Source organism: Protopterus annectens, chromosome 7.part0 (genome assembly GCF_019279795.1).
Source record: "Protopterus annectens isolate FY-2018-M chromosome 7.part0, PAN1.0, whole genome shotgun sequence".
NCBI classification, from domain to species: domain Eukaryota; kingdom Metazoa; phylum Chordata; order Ceratodontiformes; family Protopteridae; genus Protopterus; species Protopterus annectens.
Genome location: NC_056739.1, coordinates 1,168,401,854 through 1,168,420,272, shown reverse-complemented (window position 1 = coordinate 1,168,420,272; position 18,419 = coordinate 1,168,401,854). Strand labels below are relative to the sequence as shown.

The following is an 18,419-nucleotide window of genomic DNA, read 5'->3' as shown; positions in this document are numbered from 1 at the left end:
CTCGTCTGTATACGATAAGTACACCATATCCCTTTCATACTTACTGGAACACCTTCCAGACTTCAGACTTTAGGCCCACCTTCTAGGCTGCCTTCAGTCTTCACATACATCTCCCTTGAGACTCCTGTTAGGAAATACCTTTTCCAGAGGTCAGGAAATCTATATCCTGAAGGAGTAGTGGTTATGGTATACCTCTAGAGGCAGCTGCTATGTATCAGATGTTACACAAATGGCTTACCTGCCTACCTCAGGCTTTCTGGCACAATGTCTACAGTTGGCTGTGTGCCTCCCCAGCTCAACAGTCAGTGTGCTACAAAATGACTCCATTCTGCCCAGTATTTTGTTTATTCACTCCACAGAACTACTGTAACAGTGCTTGGAACATGCCATACTGACAGTACTTCAGGAACTACATGACTATGATAAACTGTTAGAAAACTATCCAAACCGCTGAATTCATCTTCCTTCATGTGAACCAGATCATTGCTGTACACATTTACATTATGATTTTTTCACAACGTCAAACTTCTGTCAAATCAGATGTCCCAGTATGTCAGGATCATCCATTCCCACTTTCTGGAATTGAATCTTTCTCCTCACTACTTTTATTCATATGTAAGCACTTTCAGACCTAAAGGTTTACATGATGACATGAATACGTTTGAAGTTTACATACCAACAGCTTAGGTGTACTCTCTTCTAGATTTTCAACTGTAAATGTCTGATCAGAGTTTACATTGTACTCTTTCCCAGTGGCTAATTTAAACACCACATTGTTAATTCTGTGATTCTGTACCTAGATTTCTAACTGATATTTTATTAAAAATTCTCTTTGCTGCTGTCTTGCACATTCTTGGTGTGTATCTCGGTCATAAACAACTAATTCATGAATTTGTTTCACCCGCACACATTTTTTTCCAGTTGCAGATCCACTTAATTCATGTTATACACTGTAGCAAAGTAAAATGAGGCCTACTCTTTAAGAGTACTGTTGTGTGAAATAGTTTCAGATCACTTGGCAAAGTAATGCCATAGCCAGACGTTATCGATGAACTTATAAAATGCTTACAAAACAAAGCATAATTTGAACTTTAACTTCTCACCATGAAAAGAATAATGTAGTGGACTCAGTGTCGTATTTCCTGACTGAAATTGTTTATAATATAATATCTGTATAGACTGCCTGTCATATACATATAGCTGTTCAGTCTTCATCTGTTGTGAAAATCAGCTTATCTAAATGGTTATTGCATTTACATTTGTTGTTTGTGATCTCCCTCATATCAGGATGATGTCCTTCAAGGATGCATCTGCAGTCATAACATATGGGTTGTCCTGCCTCAGACAGCCCTTCGGTCGGCCGGATTCCAAAGTCTGGGTCTGGCCTCGGCTGATGTCGCACTTTCCCCGACGTCAGAGTGTCTGGGGTATAAAAGCATCAGCCAACGCCATTTTCCTCAGTCTTTCTTGCCGCGTGGTGCCCGAAGCAGAAGCTGTTCGCAAGTGCTGGTCGGTCAGATCCAGAGATTTCAGCTACCGAAGACTTCGAAAAAAGCTAAGTACCCCGTTGGGGACTCTTTCTTGCCTCAGCCGATGTCAGACAAAGTAAATAATTGTTTAACTTGTGGGAAACAAATACCTCATAAGGATTTCCATTCTTACTGCCTTCCTTGCTTAGGCCCAGACCACGACGTATCAGCTTGTTTAGCCTGTGCCTCCTTCAACCGACAGACTCTTAGACGTCGGTCGGAGTTTGCAGAGGAATTTTTTGGAGCCGCTTTTGCTTATAAAATGCCGTCGGAGACTCCGACTTCGCATATGGTCAAAAAACGCAAGGAAAAGGACTGACACTCGCGGCCCACGGTTTCGGCTGAAACCACGGCTAGGCATACCGTGAGTGTCTCGGTTTCGGCCGAAACCGAGTCCACGGCGATTCCTACTACCGAAACCATACTTCCGACCACCGAGGCCAGAGAGACCCTGGCTGAGTCGGCTTCAGAACTCCCTACCGAAGCTAGTGTTCAGGAATTGTCTGACACCATACCTTTGGACATTTCTACCCCTGCACGTGGGGCAGCTAGGCCCCCAGCTTCTATGTCTATTAAAGCCTTCTCCAGGGCTAAAGCTGCCAAACTTTCAAAAGCTTTGCCTGCCAAATCTACATCCCAGAGGCCTTCCTCTAGTTCACAGATCCTCAGCCTTGCTGAGGACCTTATCTCCTTAATTAGGGGTTCACAACCTCACCCAGACAGGGCCTCTCAACCTCCTCCAGACAAAAGGCCCAGGACTGACCCCTCTGAACCTCACTCCTCAGATTACTCCACAGATGGATCTGATTTGTCAGACCACCAGGAAGGGGCCTACTCGCCTTATGAGGAATCAGATGCAGAGGAATCTATCCCTTCGGCCTCCCCTCCTGAAGAATTTTCTTTTGGGGGACTTTACACTCCATGAGAGAGCACTTTCAGTGGCAAGGTCAGGATTTCTCTGATTCTAGAAAAAGATTAAGGACCTTTTTGCATTTGCCTCAGCATAGGCCCTTAGCTATACCTCCTGTTCTAAATGTAATTGATGATGTGTACAATGATGTCAGTACAGCCCCTGATTCTCTTCCTCCGGCTCCTGCCAAACCTGACAGATATTACAGGGTCCCGGATTCTCATTTCCATCTGTATAAAGCCCATGCTGCAGACCCAGAAACTATTTCTCAGGGCCCTAAAGGGGTTGCAACCGCTACTGCCAAAAATCCCCTACCCTCTGAAAGAGAGTCTAGAGCTTTAGAGAGATGGGGAAAAAAGGTTTATACATCTGCTACTCTTTCTGCCAGGGCATTAAACTGTCAATTCCATATGATACAGTACCAAGAATTTTTGTTAGATCAACTGAATAAGAAACTTTCTTCTCCTGAACCCTTAGACCGTAAATCCCTTCAGGATTTGGTACATAACTCACAACAGGTTAGTAATCATTTTTAAAATGTGGCTATGATGCACTGGAGGCTTCATTTAGATCAGCTATGACTGGGGCAGTTATTCGTAGGCATGCCTGGCTGAAGGAGCAATCTTTGCCAGACCATGTCAAAGCTAAACTCCTCGATGCTCCAATGGAGAAACAAAATTTATTTGGCTCCCCTGCACAGGAGATTCTAAAAAAGGTTGAAGAAAAAGCAAAATCTGTGCAAACAGTTAAAGATTTTCTGCAAGTTCAACCACCGAGGTTCAGCAGAAACTGGCCTACAAAAAATTGGTCCTTTCCAGACTCGTCCAGAGCACAGAGAGGCAGGAACAGGCGCCCTAGAGGCAGAGGTCAATCGAAGGGCCCCTACAGAGGCCGTCAGTGGCAGCCTGCCAACCAGAGGAGTAGTGCAACAGCTACAACTACAACCACTACTACAGGACAGACCCAATGACTTGACTCTGATTCCGCCTACCAGGGATCAACTGGAAGCACCTTACAGGGAGGCTGGAGCTTTATTCTCAAAAAACTGGCATTGCATTACAAAGGATACATGGACTTTGCAAATAATAGACAAAGGATACAGGTTTCACTTCCACACTTTGCCAAAAAGAAGCGGAATGCCAAACCTTCCACCAAACCAGAAGGCAGGGGCTTTAAGACAAATCAGCAATTTACTTCAGATGAAAGCTATAGAAAGGGTACCATGTACAGAACAAGGCCAAGGATTTTACTCCAGACTATTCCTTGTACCAAGAAAAGAAAACCAATGGAGGCCTATTCTCGACCTGTCCGCACTGAACACTTATCTCATTCTGCCAAAATTCAAAATGCTGACCCTAAAGCAACTTCTTCCCATGTTGGGCAAGGAGTCTTGGCTGGTGACTCTAGATCTCAAGGAGGCATACCTGCACGTCCCTATCTGACCAGATTGCAGAAGACACCTCAGATTTCTTGCAGGATCAGAGCATTATCAATTCTCAGCATTGCCCTTTGGCTTATCTACTGCACCCAGAGTATTCACGAAATGCCTGGCATCAGTAATTGCACATTGCAGACTTCAGGGAATTCAAATGTATCCATACCTGGACAACTGCCTAATACAAGCGGACAACAAGAAAAAAATGTTAAAGGACTTGGCCTATGCCATACACCTGCTACAGACCTTGGGATACACAGTCAACTTCCAAAAGTCAAGACTAGTACCATCCCAAAGGATAACCTTTTTGGGTGCGGATCTGGACACAATCACCCAGATGGCTTTTCTCACAGAAGAAAAACAAAAACAACTTCCAGATTACTTCATGATTTTGACAAGACAAACTCAGCTTACTGCAAGGAAAGTCCTGCAGGCCCTGGGTTACATGGCGTCCTGCATAATTTTGATTCCACATGCCAGGCTGCACATGAGGAAATTACAATGGTACCTAAGGAGTGTATGGTCTCAACACAGTCACAGTCTAGAAACCATGATACCAATCATTCCATGCCTTCAAAAGGAATTCCTGTGGTGGGCTCAGGCCTGCTAGTCCAACAGAGGGTTGCCTTTCAACAAACCAAAAACAAGGCAGACCATCACCACGGACGCCTCAGACCGAGGATGGGGAGCACACATGGAGGACAAACATATCCAAGGCCTATGGCCTCAAGGGCAGCTAAGCATGCACATAAACCAAAAGGAAATGCTGGCAGTGAGGCATGCAATCGAGGCATTCAGACCCTTCCTCCAACAAGGACATCTGTTAATAAGGACAGACAACACCACGGTCATGTGGTACATAAACAAACAGGGAGGCACACATTCCTACCCTCTATGCCGGATGGCTATGAATCTGTGGAATCTATGCCTGAATCTCAATATCCAGCTGCAGGCCAAATTCGTACCAGGAAAAGAAAATGCACTAGCAGACAGCTTAAGCAGAACTACCATGGATGCACATGAATGGATGCTGCATCCAGACATCTTCAAACTCATAACAAAGACATGGGGAATGCCGGAGATAGATCTGTTCGCCTCCCCACTCAACCACCAACTGAAGACATTCTGCTCAAGGACATACCACCCACAAGCATGGAGGGTGGACTCTCTCTCTTTCAGCTGGAATGCCCTAACAGTATATGCCTTTCCACCTCTCCCATTGATGTACAAGGTTCTACTGAAGATCAGGGAGGAACAGCCAAAAGTGATACTAATAGCTCCGGACTGGCCAAGACAACACTGGTACCCACTATTGAGAAGCATGTCTCAGGCAAATTCATGGCCTCTTCCCCTATGGCCTCTTCTCCTAACGCAGAACAATTTCAAGACCCTACATCCCAACTTGAAAACATTGCAGCTAACTGCCTGGAAAATTCCTTAAATCCCAACCAAACTGTTTTATCTCAGAGGGTGAAGGACATTATCCTGGAGGCTCGCAGACCTTCCACAAGGAAGACATACTCAGCTAAATGGAAGAGATTTCTCATTTGGAGCACATCAAAGGGCACAGATGTCACAGTGGCAAACCTAGCACACATCCTAGAATACTTAGCAGAATTGTTCCACAATGGCCTGTCTTATTCTTCCATTAAGATTCATGCTTCAGCAATTTCAGCAGAATACAATATGGATCCACCTATCTTCTCACACCCGCTTCTCAGGCAATTTTTGAGAGGGATCAAAAATGTTAAACCTCCAAGAAGACCCCCTCTACCTGCATGGGATCTCAATTTTGTGCTGGAAAAACTGACACTACCTCCTTTTGAACCAGCAGCATCAACAGACCTACAGTTTTTATCTTGGAAAACTGCATTCCTTCTGGCAATCACTTCAGCAAGATGAGTATCTGAGTTACAAGCATTAATGGCAGTGCAGCCTTTTCTTATTTTTCACCAGGATAGAGTGTCACTAAGAACCAATCCTACTTTCATGCCAAAGGTGGTATCTAGGGTATCCTTGAACCAAGCTATTCACTTGCCTACGTTCTTCCCTAACCCACAGAACAAAGGGGAAAAACTTTTGCACACCCTGGATATACACAGACAACTACGCTACTGTTTGGACAGAACGAAAACTAGCAGAAAAACTGACCAACGTTTTGTAGCATATGCAACTGGGGTGCAAGGAAGAGCAATTTCCAAACAGACAATTTCAAAATGGATAGGAAATTGCATTCGCTTTTGTTACTCCTTTCATGGAAAGACAGTTCCTGAAAATATCAGGCCTCACTCCACAAGGGCCACAGCCGCCACTACAGCTTTCCTACGAGGGGTGGCTACCAAGGACATTTTAGAAGCTGCTACTTGGAGCTCCGTGCATACATTTGCCAAACATTACAATCTACCTTTATACTCCAGATCCCAAGCAGGGTTTGCAACTGCAGTGCTGCAGGGGATCTTAACTACACCATCCTTCTCTTAGTACCTCCTCCCCCAAATTGGCTATGGTATTCTACCCATATGTTATGACTGCAGATGCATCCTTGAAGGACATAGTACAGTTTTGTACCTACCATAAATGTAGATGTCCGATAGGTATACATCTGTAGTCAGGATTACCCACCCTCCTTCCCCTCTGTGGTATTCCTAGGGTACTTACCCCTCTTTCAGCTAGCTGGGGGAATCTATTATGGTGTATTTGTTTGTTTATACATGTATATAATTTGCAAATGTTTGGAACTTTTCAGCATTTCTCCAAATTTAGTCTTCCTAGAGGGCACCTGGCATCTGGGGCAAGAAAAACTGAGGAAAATGGTGTTGGCTGATGCTATTATACCCCAGACGCTCTGACGTCAGGGAAAGTGCGACATCAGCCGAGGCCAGACCCAGACTTTGGAATCCGGCCGACCAAAGGGCTGCCTGAGGCAGGACAACCCATATGTTATGACTGCAGATGCATAACTATCGGACATCTACATTTATGGTAGGTACAAAACTGTACTTTTCTTTCGTTCTCTCATTTTGTCATCCTCTTATTGTGTTTCATTAAGATTGTCCAGGATTCCTTCAGCAATTTGTCAAGCTAGTTTACTGCATTGACTTTTATGTAATGAAAGTCCTCTGTTGGAAAGTCTATAAATTGCTTACAATGTTTTCTATGAGTGACTTGTTTAAAATAAGGAAGTATGGTAGATCCACTTCAACCACTGCCATATACAGATAATCAGTACGTGTGTAGTACAATACAGCCTGTGTTTTCACTCTAAAAGTTCCAGCCTTTCTTGCAGATGTGTGTCTGTGTGTGTGTGTGTGTGTGTGTGTGTGTGTGTGTGTGTGTGTGTGTGTGTGTGTGTGTGTGTGTGTGTAAAGCAATTAGTGAAACTTCTAGACAAAGCATGAAGGCAGTGAAAATGTGTCACGCTGTTTACACACACACACACACACACACCAATGCAGGTCTGCAGTCAGACACGCACATTCACTGAGAATTATCTAGCAGATTCTGTGAAGCAATAGGAAGTGTTCAACTATAAGTAAACAAGGAGATGGGCTACTTTTTCTAAATAACAAGAAGCAAACAAAAAATCCTTTGAAATTAAAAACAAAATGCAGTAAAACAAAATCACCACAAAATAAACACAGAGACCATTTTCTGTGGTATCCATTCTCTGGACACTCAGGGTGGTCCTTTGTTACCGTATGATGACTACCTTATCAGACGTGCCTGCTGACTTTCTTGTAACTTCATGTAACATTTTTTATTTGAAATGACACTGACAACAAAATCAGCTTTATTCTCAGACGGAACAACATATGGGACTCTGAATTAAATTAAAGGCTGTTCTAAATACACTTCTTTTACATCAGTTCCACAAAGCTAATTTCTTGATTCTGCATGAATTACTAAACACCTGCCTTTGAGCTGAACCTACTTTTATGTACTTAATAAAATGAAAAAAAAATAAGATGGCTCATCTGTGTAATTCTGAGTACAGCACAATAGAAGACTCTTAGTAGGTCCCTGTGCCTGAACTGCCTTCCACCATATGGTCCAAAACATTTTCTGTTAGTTTTTCATTTTCACATATTGTCAGGATTTCCAAATACCCGGACTTTCACTGATAGCGGTACAAAATGATATATAAATTGATTATAGTTATAAATGCAGCGTTAACACCATTAAAACCTTCTCTCATGTGTTGCCTCATGAATACTTGAATAACACATATAAACATCCCATCTGAACTCAAGGAATGCGTCCTTCCTACACACTCTAATGAAAACCTTATTGATATAGCTATAACACGTACAATCAGGGGTCTAAGTGAAAACAGCTATTAACAGGCTAATTGGAGGATGTGATTGAAATAGGACAGGCACCCATTTTTTTTTTCTGAAAAATCAGTGTTTATTTTTTAAACAGCAGCTGCATTCTCTGCCCCAACACCAGATGTTCTCTTATATACTGTTTGTGTTAAGAAAAACATTCTTTGTTGACTTTCCGCCATACTTGAATGATCATTTTTTACATGTTGTATTCAAAGTACATTATTTCCCATCATAATTTATAACAATAGTCAGCATAATAATGTATGTTCTTTTACATTCTAATGGCATTATATAAGCAAATCTTTCTAGTCAGTCTGCGAGTTTTCTTTAACATCAGATCTCCATGTAGAATTATCATTTCAAAAATCAAACCAACTTAATTGAGCAGCATAGTAAATAACTACTCGCATGGTCACACTGAATTTTAGGAATATTTACTGAGAAACAAATTCTCAGCTCTTCGTGATCCTTAACAGTCTGTAGTCGCTTGTCATCCTATTTTAACTTCGACTTACTTGACAGTTTCCTCCTGCCGCTTATTTCTAGGCAGTTCCTACCATACCATCTTACAATTATTGTTCTTTTTTCGCTGATAACAAATGCTGCAATAGTTTATTTTCTTCGTTCTCTGTCCAGGATGTGCAAGTGACGTCCCAACTGCTGTAGGGTTTAAAGGATGTGCAAGTGAGGTCCCAACTGCTGTGGGGTTTAAAGGATATGCAAATGAGGTCCCAACTGGTGTGGGGTTTAAAGGATATGCAACTGAGGTCCCAACTGGTGTGGGTTTAAAGGATATGCAACTGAGGTCCCAACTGGTGTGGGTTTAAAGGATATGCAACTGAGGTCCCAACTGGTGTAGGGTTTAAAGGATGTGCAAGTGGGGTCCAAACTGATGTAGGGTTTAAAGACTGAGTTTTGCTGTAGCAGAAGTGTGTGCCTGTTACATTGCTGGTTTGAAGAGAGAGATTCAATGGGAAAGGTACAAAAAATATAGCATTAGGTAATCAGCTGATGGTACATAAGGTCTTTATCATTTAAACTTTGAAAAACACCAGATATTGAGAATATTCCTTCATTTTGATATCAGAGTTGTCTGCTTAGATGTTCATAGTGTTACCCTGCTGCAGTCATCACACTTGGGATATCCTGCCGTCAGGCGGTCCCGCAGTCGGCCCGAATTCCAAAGTCTTGGTCCGGCGTCGGTTGCTGTCGCTTCTTCCCTGATGTCAGTGCGTCAGGGGTATATAAGAGGCATCAAACGCCATTTTCTTCAGTCTTTCTTGCCGCGCGGTGCCTGAAGCAGAAGCAGTTCGCAAGTGTCGGTCGGCCGACACCTGAGATTTTCGATTTGAATTTCAGTCCGAAGTCTTCAATAACGTATTAAAATTGGTGGATGAACGCTAAACAGTTGGTTTCTCTTTTGGTTTCCTGGCTACTACACTAGTTTCAGTTTGGATTTATTTTATGGTTTTTTGTCTGAATAAAGCTAAGTACCCCACTGGGGAACATTTTCTTGCCTCAGTCCCATGTTAGAAAAAGTTAACAATTGCATTTCTTGTGGGAAGCAAATACCTCATAAGAACTTCCATTCCTATTGTATTCCTTGACTTGGCCCAGACCACGACGTCACAGGTTGTCGGTTTTGCGCTAGGTTTAATAAACACACTATCAAACGCAGTTTTGACTTTGCACGGCATTACTTTGGTAGGAAATTCAATTATATCATGCCGTCGGAGCAGCCGATGACCGCAGTTCATAAAACGCAAGGATAAGGACAGGCAGCCTAGGAATAAGCCAGACCCCGAGGCGTCAGCTGGGCAGGTCGCCGGTTCTCCGGTTTTCAGTGAGGCGCCTACGCAGCCCCTGACGACCGCAGAGCTGGAACCCCAGACAGCTGCCGACTCCCACGCGGAGTCTACTAGGCCGACACAGCCATCTACCGACACCGGAGCAGATTTAGACACCGGTGCAGAGGAAACACCTTTAGTTGCAGAAGGTGTCTTCAGACCGACTACACTCACCATTAAATCTTATGCTAAACTTAAAACTCCTTTAAAACCTAAGAAAACTCTTCATCAGTCTACAGGTCAAGGCCCCATGCCTAAGAAACAGATGCTTAAGATGGCTGAAGATTTAATTACCCTTATCAGGGGTTCCCATCCCCCTCCTGATAAAAGACAAAGACAAGAGGAGGATTATGCATCCTCTGACCAGGTTTCTCTCTCCTCAGATTCTTCTGAGGAACAGGATTACACTTTTCCACCTTATGAGGATTCTGATGCTGAAGATTCTATTCCCTCAGCATCTCCCCCTGAAGACTACTCCTTTGGGGAAACATTACATGCCATGAGGGAACATTTCCACTGGGAAGGCCAGGATTACTCAGATTCTAAGAAAAGGCTCCGAGAGTTCCTTCTATTACCCCAGCACAGACCCCTTGCTATTCCTCCTGTTTTAGAAATTGTGGATGATGTCTACTTGGAGTCTAGTTTAAATCCAGACTCACTACCTCCTGCTCCTGCCAAACCAGACAGATACTATAGAGTACCTGACTCACACAAATTCTTTTATAAAAGCCGTGTAGCTGACCCAGAAACCATATCCCAGGGTCCTAAGAGAGCAAAGGCTTCTATGGCTAAAAATCCTGTGCCCTCCGAAAGAGATTCCAGAGCCATAGATAGATGGGGAAAGAAAATATACACCTCTGCAACTCTGGCTATGAGAGCATTAAATTGCCAGTTTCACATGTTGAAATATCAACAATTCCTGATGTCTCAGTTAAAACAAAAAATGAGCACACACTCAGAACAGCCTGAGTTCAAGGAAATGCAGGATCTGTTGCATGCAGCTGAACAGGTGGGCAAGCATACTTTACAATGTGGATTTGATTCACTGGAAACTTCCTGTAGAGCAGCTGTTACTGGCTCAGTCATTCGTAGACATGCTTGGTTAAAAGAGCAAACCCTCCCTGACCATGTTAAAGCAAAGTTATTAGATGCACCTTTACAACAGGATGTATTATTTGGTGTCAAAGCAGAAGAGGTTTTAAAGAAAATGGAGGATAAGGCTAAATCTATGCAAACGGTCAAGGATTTCTTGCAGGTACAACCCCTTCGCTTCAGCAGAAATTGGCCAACAAAAAATTGGTCCTTTCCAAATTCAGACAGATCACAGAGAGGCAAATACAGATGCCCAAGGGGTAGAGGTCAGTCACAGGGCCCTTACAAACTTCGCCAATGGGGTTCTGTTACCCAGAAAGGAGGAGAAGACAGGCCCCAAGCTAACAGAAGGCAGACACAATGACTCAATCCTCAAACTACCAAGCAAATCTCTCCTGGCAACACCCTTGGGAGGAAAACTAGCATTTTTTGCAGACAACTGGCACATCATCACAAAAGACAAATGGGTTCTAAACATTGTCTCTCAAGGATACAGATTCCACTTTCATACCTTACCAAGGATCAAAGGAATGCCAAACCCGCCACCAAATCAATGGGCAGAGGCACAAAATCAAATTACAGCTCTCATGAACATGAGAGCCATTCAACAGGTACCTACACAGGAGCAGGGACAAGGATTTTACTCAAGACTCTTCCTAGTTCCAAGAAAGGACAAAGCATGGAGACCCATTCTGGATCTTTCAATTCTGAACACCTATCTGCAAGTACCAAAATTCAAGATGCTAACACTACAGCAGCTTCTTCCCATGCTGGGCAAGAATGCTTGGCTAGTCACTTTGGACCTCAAGGAGGCATACCTGCATGTCCCTATCAGACAAAATTGCAGAAGATACCGCCGCTTCATTGCAGGTTCAACGCATTATCAATTCTCTGCACTGCCCTTTGGCTTATCTACTGTGCCCAGGGCCTTCACAAAATGCCTGGCACCAGTAATTGCATACTGCAGACAAAGAGGAATTCAAATATACCCATACCTGAACGACTGTCTTATTCAAGCAGAAAGCAAGGACATTCTTTTACAGCATCTGGCATTTGTCAAACACCTTCTAAGTTGCCTAGGGTACACAGTAAATGAAAAGAAATCAAAACTAGTGCCCTCACAAAACATAACATTCCTGGGTGCCAACTTGAATACAATGGCCCAGATGGCTTATCTCACGCCAGACAAACAACGACAACTGTTTCAATATTTCAAAATAATGGCAACAAAGACCCAACTTCCTGCAAGAAAAATTCTGCAGGCCTTGGGATTCATGGCATCTTGCATTCTACTAATACCATTTGCAAAACTGCATGTGAGGAAATTACAATGATACCTGAAAAGTGTATGGACTCAGCACAGCCACAGCTTGGAAACAATGATTCCACTCATTCCTTGCCTTCAACAGGAGTTTCTATGGTGGGCACAGGCATGTCACCTCAACAAGGGTCAGCCTTTCACCTTACCCACAGCCAGGCAAACTATGACAACAGATGCATCGGACTATGCCTGGGGAACACACATGGCAAGACAGTGCATTCAGGGCAAATGGACTACAGATCAGAGACACCTGCATATCAATCAAAAAGAAATGCTAGCAGTGCAGAATGCCCTAACAGCTTTCAAGGACCTTCTACACCCAGGACAACTACTAATAAGGACAGACAACACCACAGTTATGTGGTACATAAACAAGCAAGGGGGCACACATTCCTACCCTCTATGCAGGCAAGCAATGACCTTGTGGAACACTGCACTGTCTTACCAGGTTCAATTACAAGCACAATTCCTGCCAGGAAAGAAAAACACATTGGCAGACGACCGAAGCAGAAACATCATGGATCCACACGAATGGAAACTAGATCCACGAGTATTTGCAATGATAGCTCAAAAATGGTGATGCCCAGACTTAGTTCTGTTTGCAAGCCCCCACAACCACCAACTTCAAAAATTTTGCACAAGGACCTCCCATCCACTAGCTTGGAAAGTGGACGCCCTCTCATTCAGTTGGAAAACATTAACAGTGTATGCCTTCCCTCCACTGCCTCTTCTAGCAAAGGTACTGCTGAAAGTCAGATTAGAGAGGCCACAAATGATTCTCGTTGCACCAGATTGGCCACGCCAACATTGGTATCCAATTTTAAGGACCATGGCCCAGGGCCCACCATGGATTTTGCCACAAATTCCTCACCTGCTCACCCAGCGAGACAATCTGATTCTACACAGCCAGCTCAAGACTTTAAACCTGGCTGCATGGCAAATTACCTAAACAACCAGCCAACACCTTTATCCAAAGCTGTTATGGATGTCATTCTGGAGGCCAGAAGGCCCAGCACCAGGAAAACCTATTCAGACAAATGGAAAAGATTTTGCTCCTGGAACCAGGCTAAAGGCCTAAATCCCCTGGAGCCGAACATTCCTCAGATTCTACAATATTTAACTGAGATGTTGCACAAAGGACTTTCCTTTTCATCTGTTAAGATCCACGCCTTAGCAATTTCAGCTCATTACAGCACGGATCCTCCTTTATTTTCACATCCACTCCTAAGGCAGTACCTCAGAGGGGCTAAGAACTTAAGACCACCAAGGAGAGCTCCAACACCTACTTGGGATCTCAACTTTGTCCTGGAAAAGCTTACACTGCCGCCCTTTGAACCAGCTTTCTCAACTGATTTAAAATTTCTTTCATGGAAAACTGCCCTACTACTAGCAATAACCTCAGCTAGAAGAGTCTCAGAGCTACAGGCACTAATGGCAGTGGAACCTTTCCTCATTTTTCATCAAGACAGAGTTTCTCTACGAACTAATCCTTCCTTTATGCCAAAGGTGGTATCCAATGTGGCCCTAAACCAAACCATTCACTTGCCCACCTTTTTCTCAAATCCCCAGAACAAAGGAGAAAGACTCCTGCACTCTTTGGACATTCACAGACAATTACATGACTACTTGGATAAAACTAAGGTTTTCAGAAAAACTGACCAGCTCTTTGTAGGGTATGCTACAGGATCACAAGGAAAAGCTATCTCAAAACAGACCATTTCTAAATGGATAGGACATTGCATAAGTTTCTGCTACACACATCATGGGAAAACAGTACCTGCTAACATTAGGTCCCACTCCACCAGGGCTACAGCTACATCAGCAGCCTTTCTCAGGGTAGTGCCAACCAAGCTTATTCTGGAAGCTGCTGCTTGGAGTTCAGTGCACACCTTCACCAAACACTATCACTTACCTCTTTACTCTAAGACTAGAGCTGGTTTTGCCACTGCAGTTTTGCAGGGCCTACTATCTTCTTCTAACCCTGTTTGACTCCACCTCCCCTCCTTAGCTTTGGGATTCAACCCAAGTGTGATGACTGCAGCAGGGTAACACGATGAACATAGTACAGTTTTGTAACTACCATAAATGTAGATGTTCGAGTGTTCACCCTGCTGCAGTCCAGGTTACCCTCCCTCCATCCCCTCTGAACTAGCTGAACTTATCTCTACCACTTTATCCTATACTACCTCTGTGGTGTATTTGCTTGTACCTAAGGGTTTTGTTTTATTTTTATATAGCCACATGTGTATATATATATATATATATATATATATATATATATATATATAAATATATATACATATATATATATATATATATATTTTTTGCCTACCTTTTGGGGGCACCTGACATCTGGGGCAAGAAAAACTGAAGAAAATGGCGTCGGATGCCTCTTATATACCCCTGAAGCACTGACGTCAGGGAAGAAGCGACAGCAACCGACGCCGGACCAAGACTTTGGAATTCGGGCCGACTGCGGCACAACCTGACGGCGGGATAACCCAAGTGTGATGACTGCAGCAGGGTGAACACTCGAACATCTACATTTATGGTAGGTACAAAACTGTACTTTCTGAGTAGTGATGACGTTAGAGATCCCATTTTCATATCTATTCAAACTCACTGCTTTCCTCTAGTCAGCTAATGTTTCATTTCATAAATTATTCATTTTGCAAAACTCAGGCATGAAAGTATAACATAAAAAGTGGTTAAATGATGTGGATAGAAAAGTCCAGGTATGATATGCTGTAACTGCTACTTGCATATACCATTACTACAGATACGTACTGTGTGTAAAATAATCAGTTCAGTAAATATCAATTTCTGTGGGTTAAAATACTCCATAAACCTCACTTCTTCCAGCAGCAGCCACTCCAGGTTAATTTGTTCAGTTCAGTTATCTGCTAATTCAGACTGTGATTAAAAGCTGTCCATATTGCTAGAATTAAGCAAATGTGTAAAATTCTGCTTCAGGTACATTAACAATAATGCTAACAGGTGTTAGCCACCCAGCTGTCCCAAACAATTATGTGATGCCATCAGGTCCATTCGACAACAGTACAGGAGAAGTCCCAAAGTCAGTTCAGCCAAAGCAAACGCATATGAAGGTACAAAACAACTCTGCCAAACTGCCAAATCTTGGATTCGGCTTGAAGATATCTTCCATTGCCCAAGTACTTAGACTTAAGGAGTCAGCATAAGCATTTCCAGCAACAAAAATGAGACAACAAACACAATAAAATAAGATTTTAATTTGTAACACTATAGCTAAACACAAAAAATAAGGTCCAAACTGTAACACTGTAGCATCACTGATACAAGATAATCGTCCATTTCTGGCAGTCTGAAGAAAAAAACTTACAGGTACGTTTCAGCAATGTAACATAATTCTGATGAGTGTAATGTTTTGGATTATAACTTTGTAAAAGTATAACAGTTTATCTTTGTTGATACAGTACTGATATATATATATATATCTAGGTTAACCTTCCTTATGCTTTGATTGACAAAACTGTCATCACACTGAACATACTATATTTTTAACATCTAACACTGAAGAACTCACCGCTAATTATAATTTGTAATTTATTTTTCAATCAGGTAAGTGAACTGGTCTTTTGAATATTCTCAGCTATGACCTTGGCCAGAAGGGCAAGGGCAAGTGCCGTACACATCATTTACAATAGTCTATCTGCCAGCACATTTCTGGAATATTGGAAGAAACCAGAGTACCTGGAGAATGCTTACATAGACCCTGGGAGAACATGCAAAATTCTACACAGACAATGACTTGAGTTCTGGACTGAATAGTGGATACTGGTGATACAGAAAACAGATGCTAACCACTGGGCCACATGTTGTCATTTATGAATGTTTATGAGGTGTAGTGGCACTTTTACAACAGACCTTTGTTAGTTTATGGAGTGTGTTTCATCTTCAGCAAGCAGATTAAATAACAAGTGGATTATTTTACAGAATTTGGACAAAGACACCAACAGTGGTATCCCGTATGTGTACATTTAAAAGGAATGCATGTCACGTCATTGGTGTTCAGGTGATGAAACTGTAGCATGACTAATGCAGACCACCAGAGACTCTCCACTGTTGTAAAAACACACCAGTGAAATACAGAGGGCGAGTCCTCCTGCTCCACTATGGTGGGGTGGGGGGGATATACTTTGCTCTCATGTTTGTACTCCATAAGTCTCACACCTCAGAAAAAAGTTAAATATGTTGTTCTGCAAGAAAACAAAGTATGTACCCCCCCCCCCAGGTTATGCAACCTCAGAGCTGGTTTATAAAATAAGGGTAGGGTGCAGCCCCCTACTGGTGGCAGAGGAGGCTTGCCCCCATACAAAAAAGCTTTAGTATGAACTTTGATACCCTTGCGTTTGCCGTTTGGCAAGTTATGTTCAGCACATTGCAATTCAGTCAGCTGGGTGCTTATGAGGTGAAGCTGATCTGTTTAGAGGTGGTGAACATGATAGTATTTCGGTGATTTCTCCTGGTCAAAAGATGATTATTGCAGTTACCAAAGTTCAAGTCCTCTCAGGATGTTAGCCTTCCATATACTTTCTGAACTGAAGACTGTTTAGACTGGCCTGAATTTGCGATGGGATTACAAGATTAGGAAAAAGTATTACCTTTTTTAGTATTAATAATGACAGATTGCTTAGTAGCATAATCTAAATCATCTTTCATGGAAACTAGTTTAAACCTAAAAATGTGATGAGATAAAATTAGCAGTTGTGATGCAGGTGTTATAATGTTTGCTGGTTTTAGAGTAGAAATTATAGAGGGGACTATGAACAACAACCCAAAAGAGAGGTAGAAAAGTTCCCCAAATATGTCTGAGGCTTATGGATATCTCCTTAAGGGACAGAGATTGAATTTGTCATCTGTAATTTCATATAAGAGAAAAGTATGCATGTTAAAAGTAAATGTCTGTTTGAGAAAGACTGAAATGAAAAACAGGTTAAGCATTAAGATTGACTTGGTACTAAGTTATTAGTAAACACAATTTCTAAATAAAATTCAATCACAAGGAAAGGAAGAATGCATGCATGGGATGCATTTATGGACTCTCTTTGGTGATGTGTTAATAACTTTGGTCTGTAGCCTCAGTAAAACCAGATATGAATAAAATATTTCTTAACAGATAGAGCATTGACTGGAATGGAGGATGTTGAGTGCCTTCTTATAGGAGAAGACATACGTAGTGGTCAAGAGGACAACAGTACAGCCCTGCCTTACAGCAGCATCGAAGTCTGTGTTGAAGACTCTGCCAATGAAGATGATGCCAAGTCTGAAACAGGTTAATGCGTTATTTTATATGAATATTATTTACCTTTGAATGTTCTTTGTGTTTTATTTACTTTTGTCTTCATTCAGATTAAAATTCTTTTAGTCATAACTTGAAAGTCATTATTTATGAAAACATACATGAGCCTTATTATTATAAATTTATACAGGACATGCACAAGCAGTAGCAGCATTTTATTAGTAGTGTGTGCCTCTGTAACTGAAGTGAGCACAGATAAAGGATCATTATCCTAAAACTACCTTAGAACTTCCTTTTTTCTCCATTTCTGTTTCAAAATTTGTTTTTTTTATGACGTAGCCTTTAAAAGTTGACCCGATCCTTATTTTATTACTACACGTCAAAGAGAACATCTGGTATCACTTACACTGCAGCACATAATGCAATCCTACTATGTGTGTGTGCTACAGCACATAATGTGATCCTACTATATGTGTGCTTCAGCACATATTGCGATCCTACTGTGTGTGTGCTACAGCACATAATGCGATCATACTATGTGTGTGCTACAGCACATAATGCGATCGTAGTGTGTGTGTGCTATAGCACATAATGCGATTGTACTATGTGTGTGCTACAGCACATAATGCGATTGTACTATGTGCGTGCTACAGCATATAATGCGATCGCACTATGT

At 42.3% G+C, this 18,419-nt stretch overlaps 1 protein-coding gene across 2 annotated transcripts in view; it reads left to right on the top strand.

Moving 5' to 3' along the window:
- Positions 1-18,419, top strand: part of LOC122806933 (zinc finger protein 2 homolog) — a 194,540-nt gene that overhangs the window by 156,958 nt on the left and 19,163 nt on the right. For both annotated transcript variants that reach the window (XM_044077765.1, XM_044077764.1), the window contains exon 6: positions 17,621-17,776. In XM_044077765.1, the coding sequence (XP_043933700.1) occupies positions 17,621-17,776 (156 nt within the window). The remainder of the gene's footprint in view (positions 1-17,620; positions 17,777-18,419) is intronic.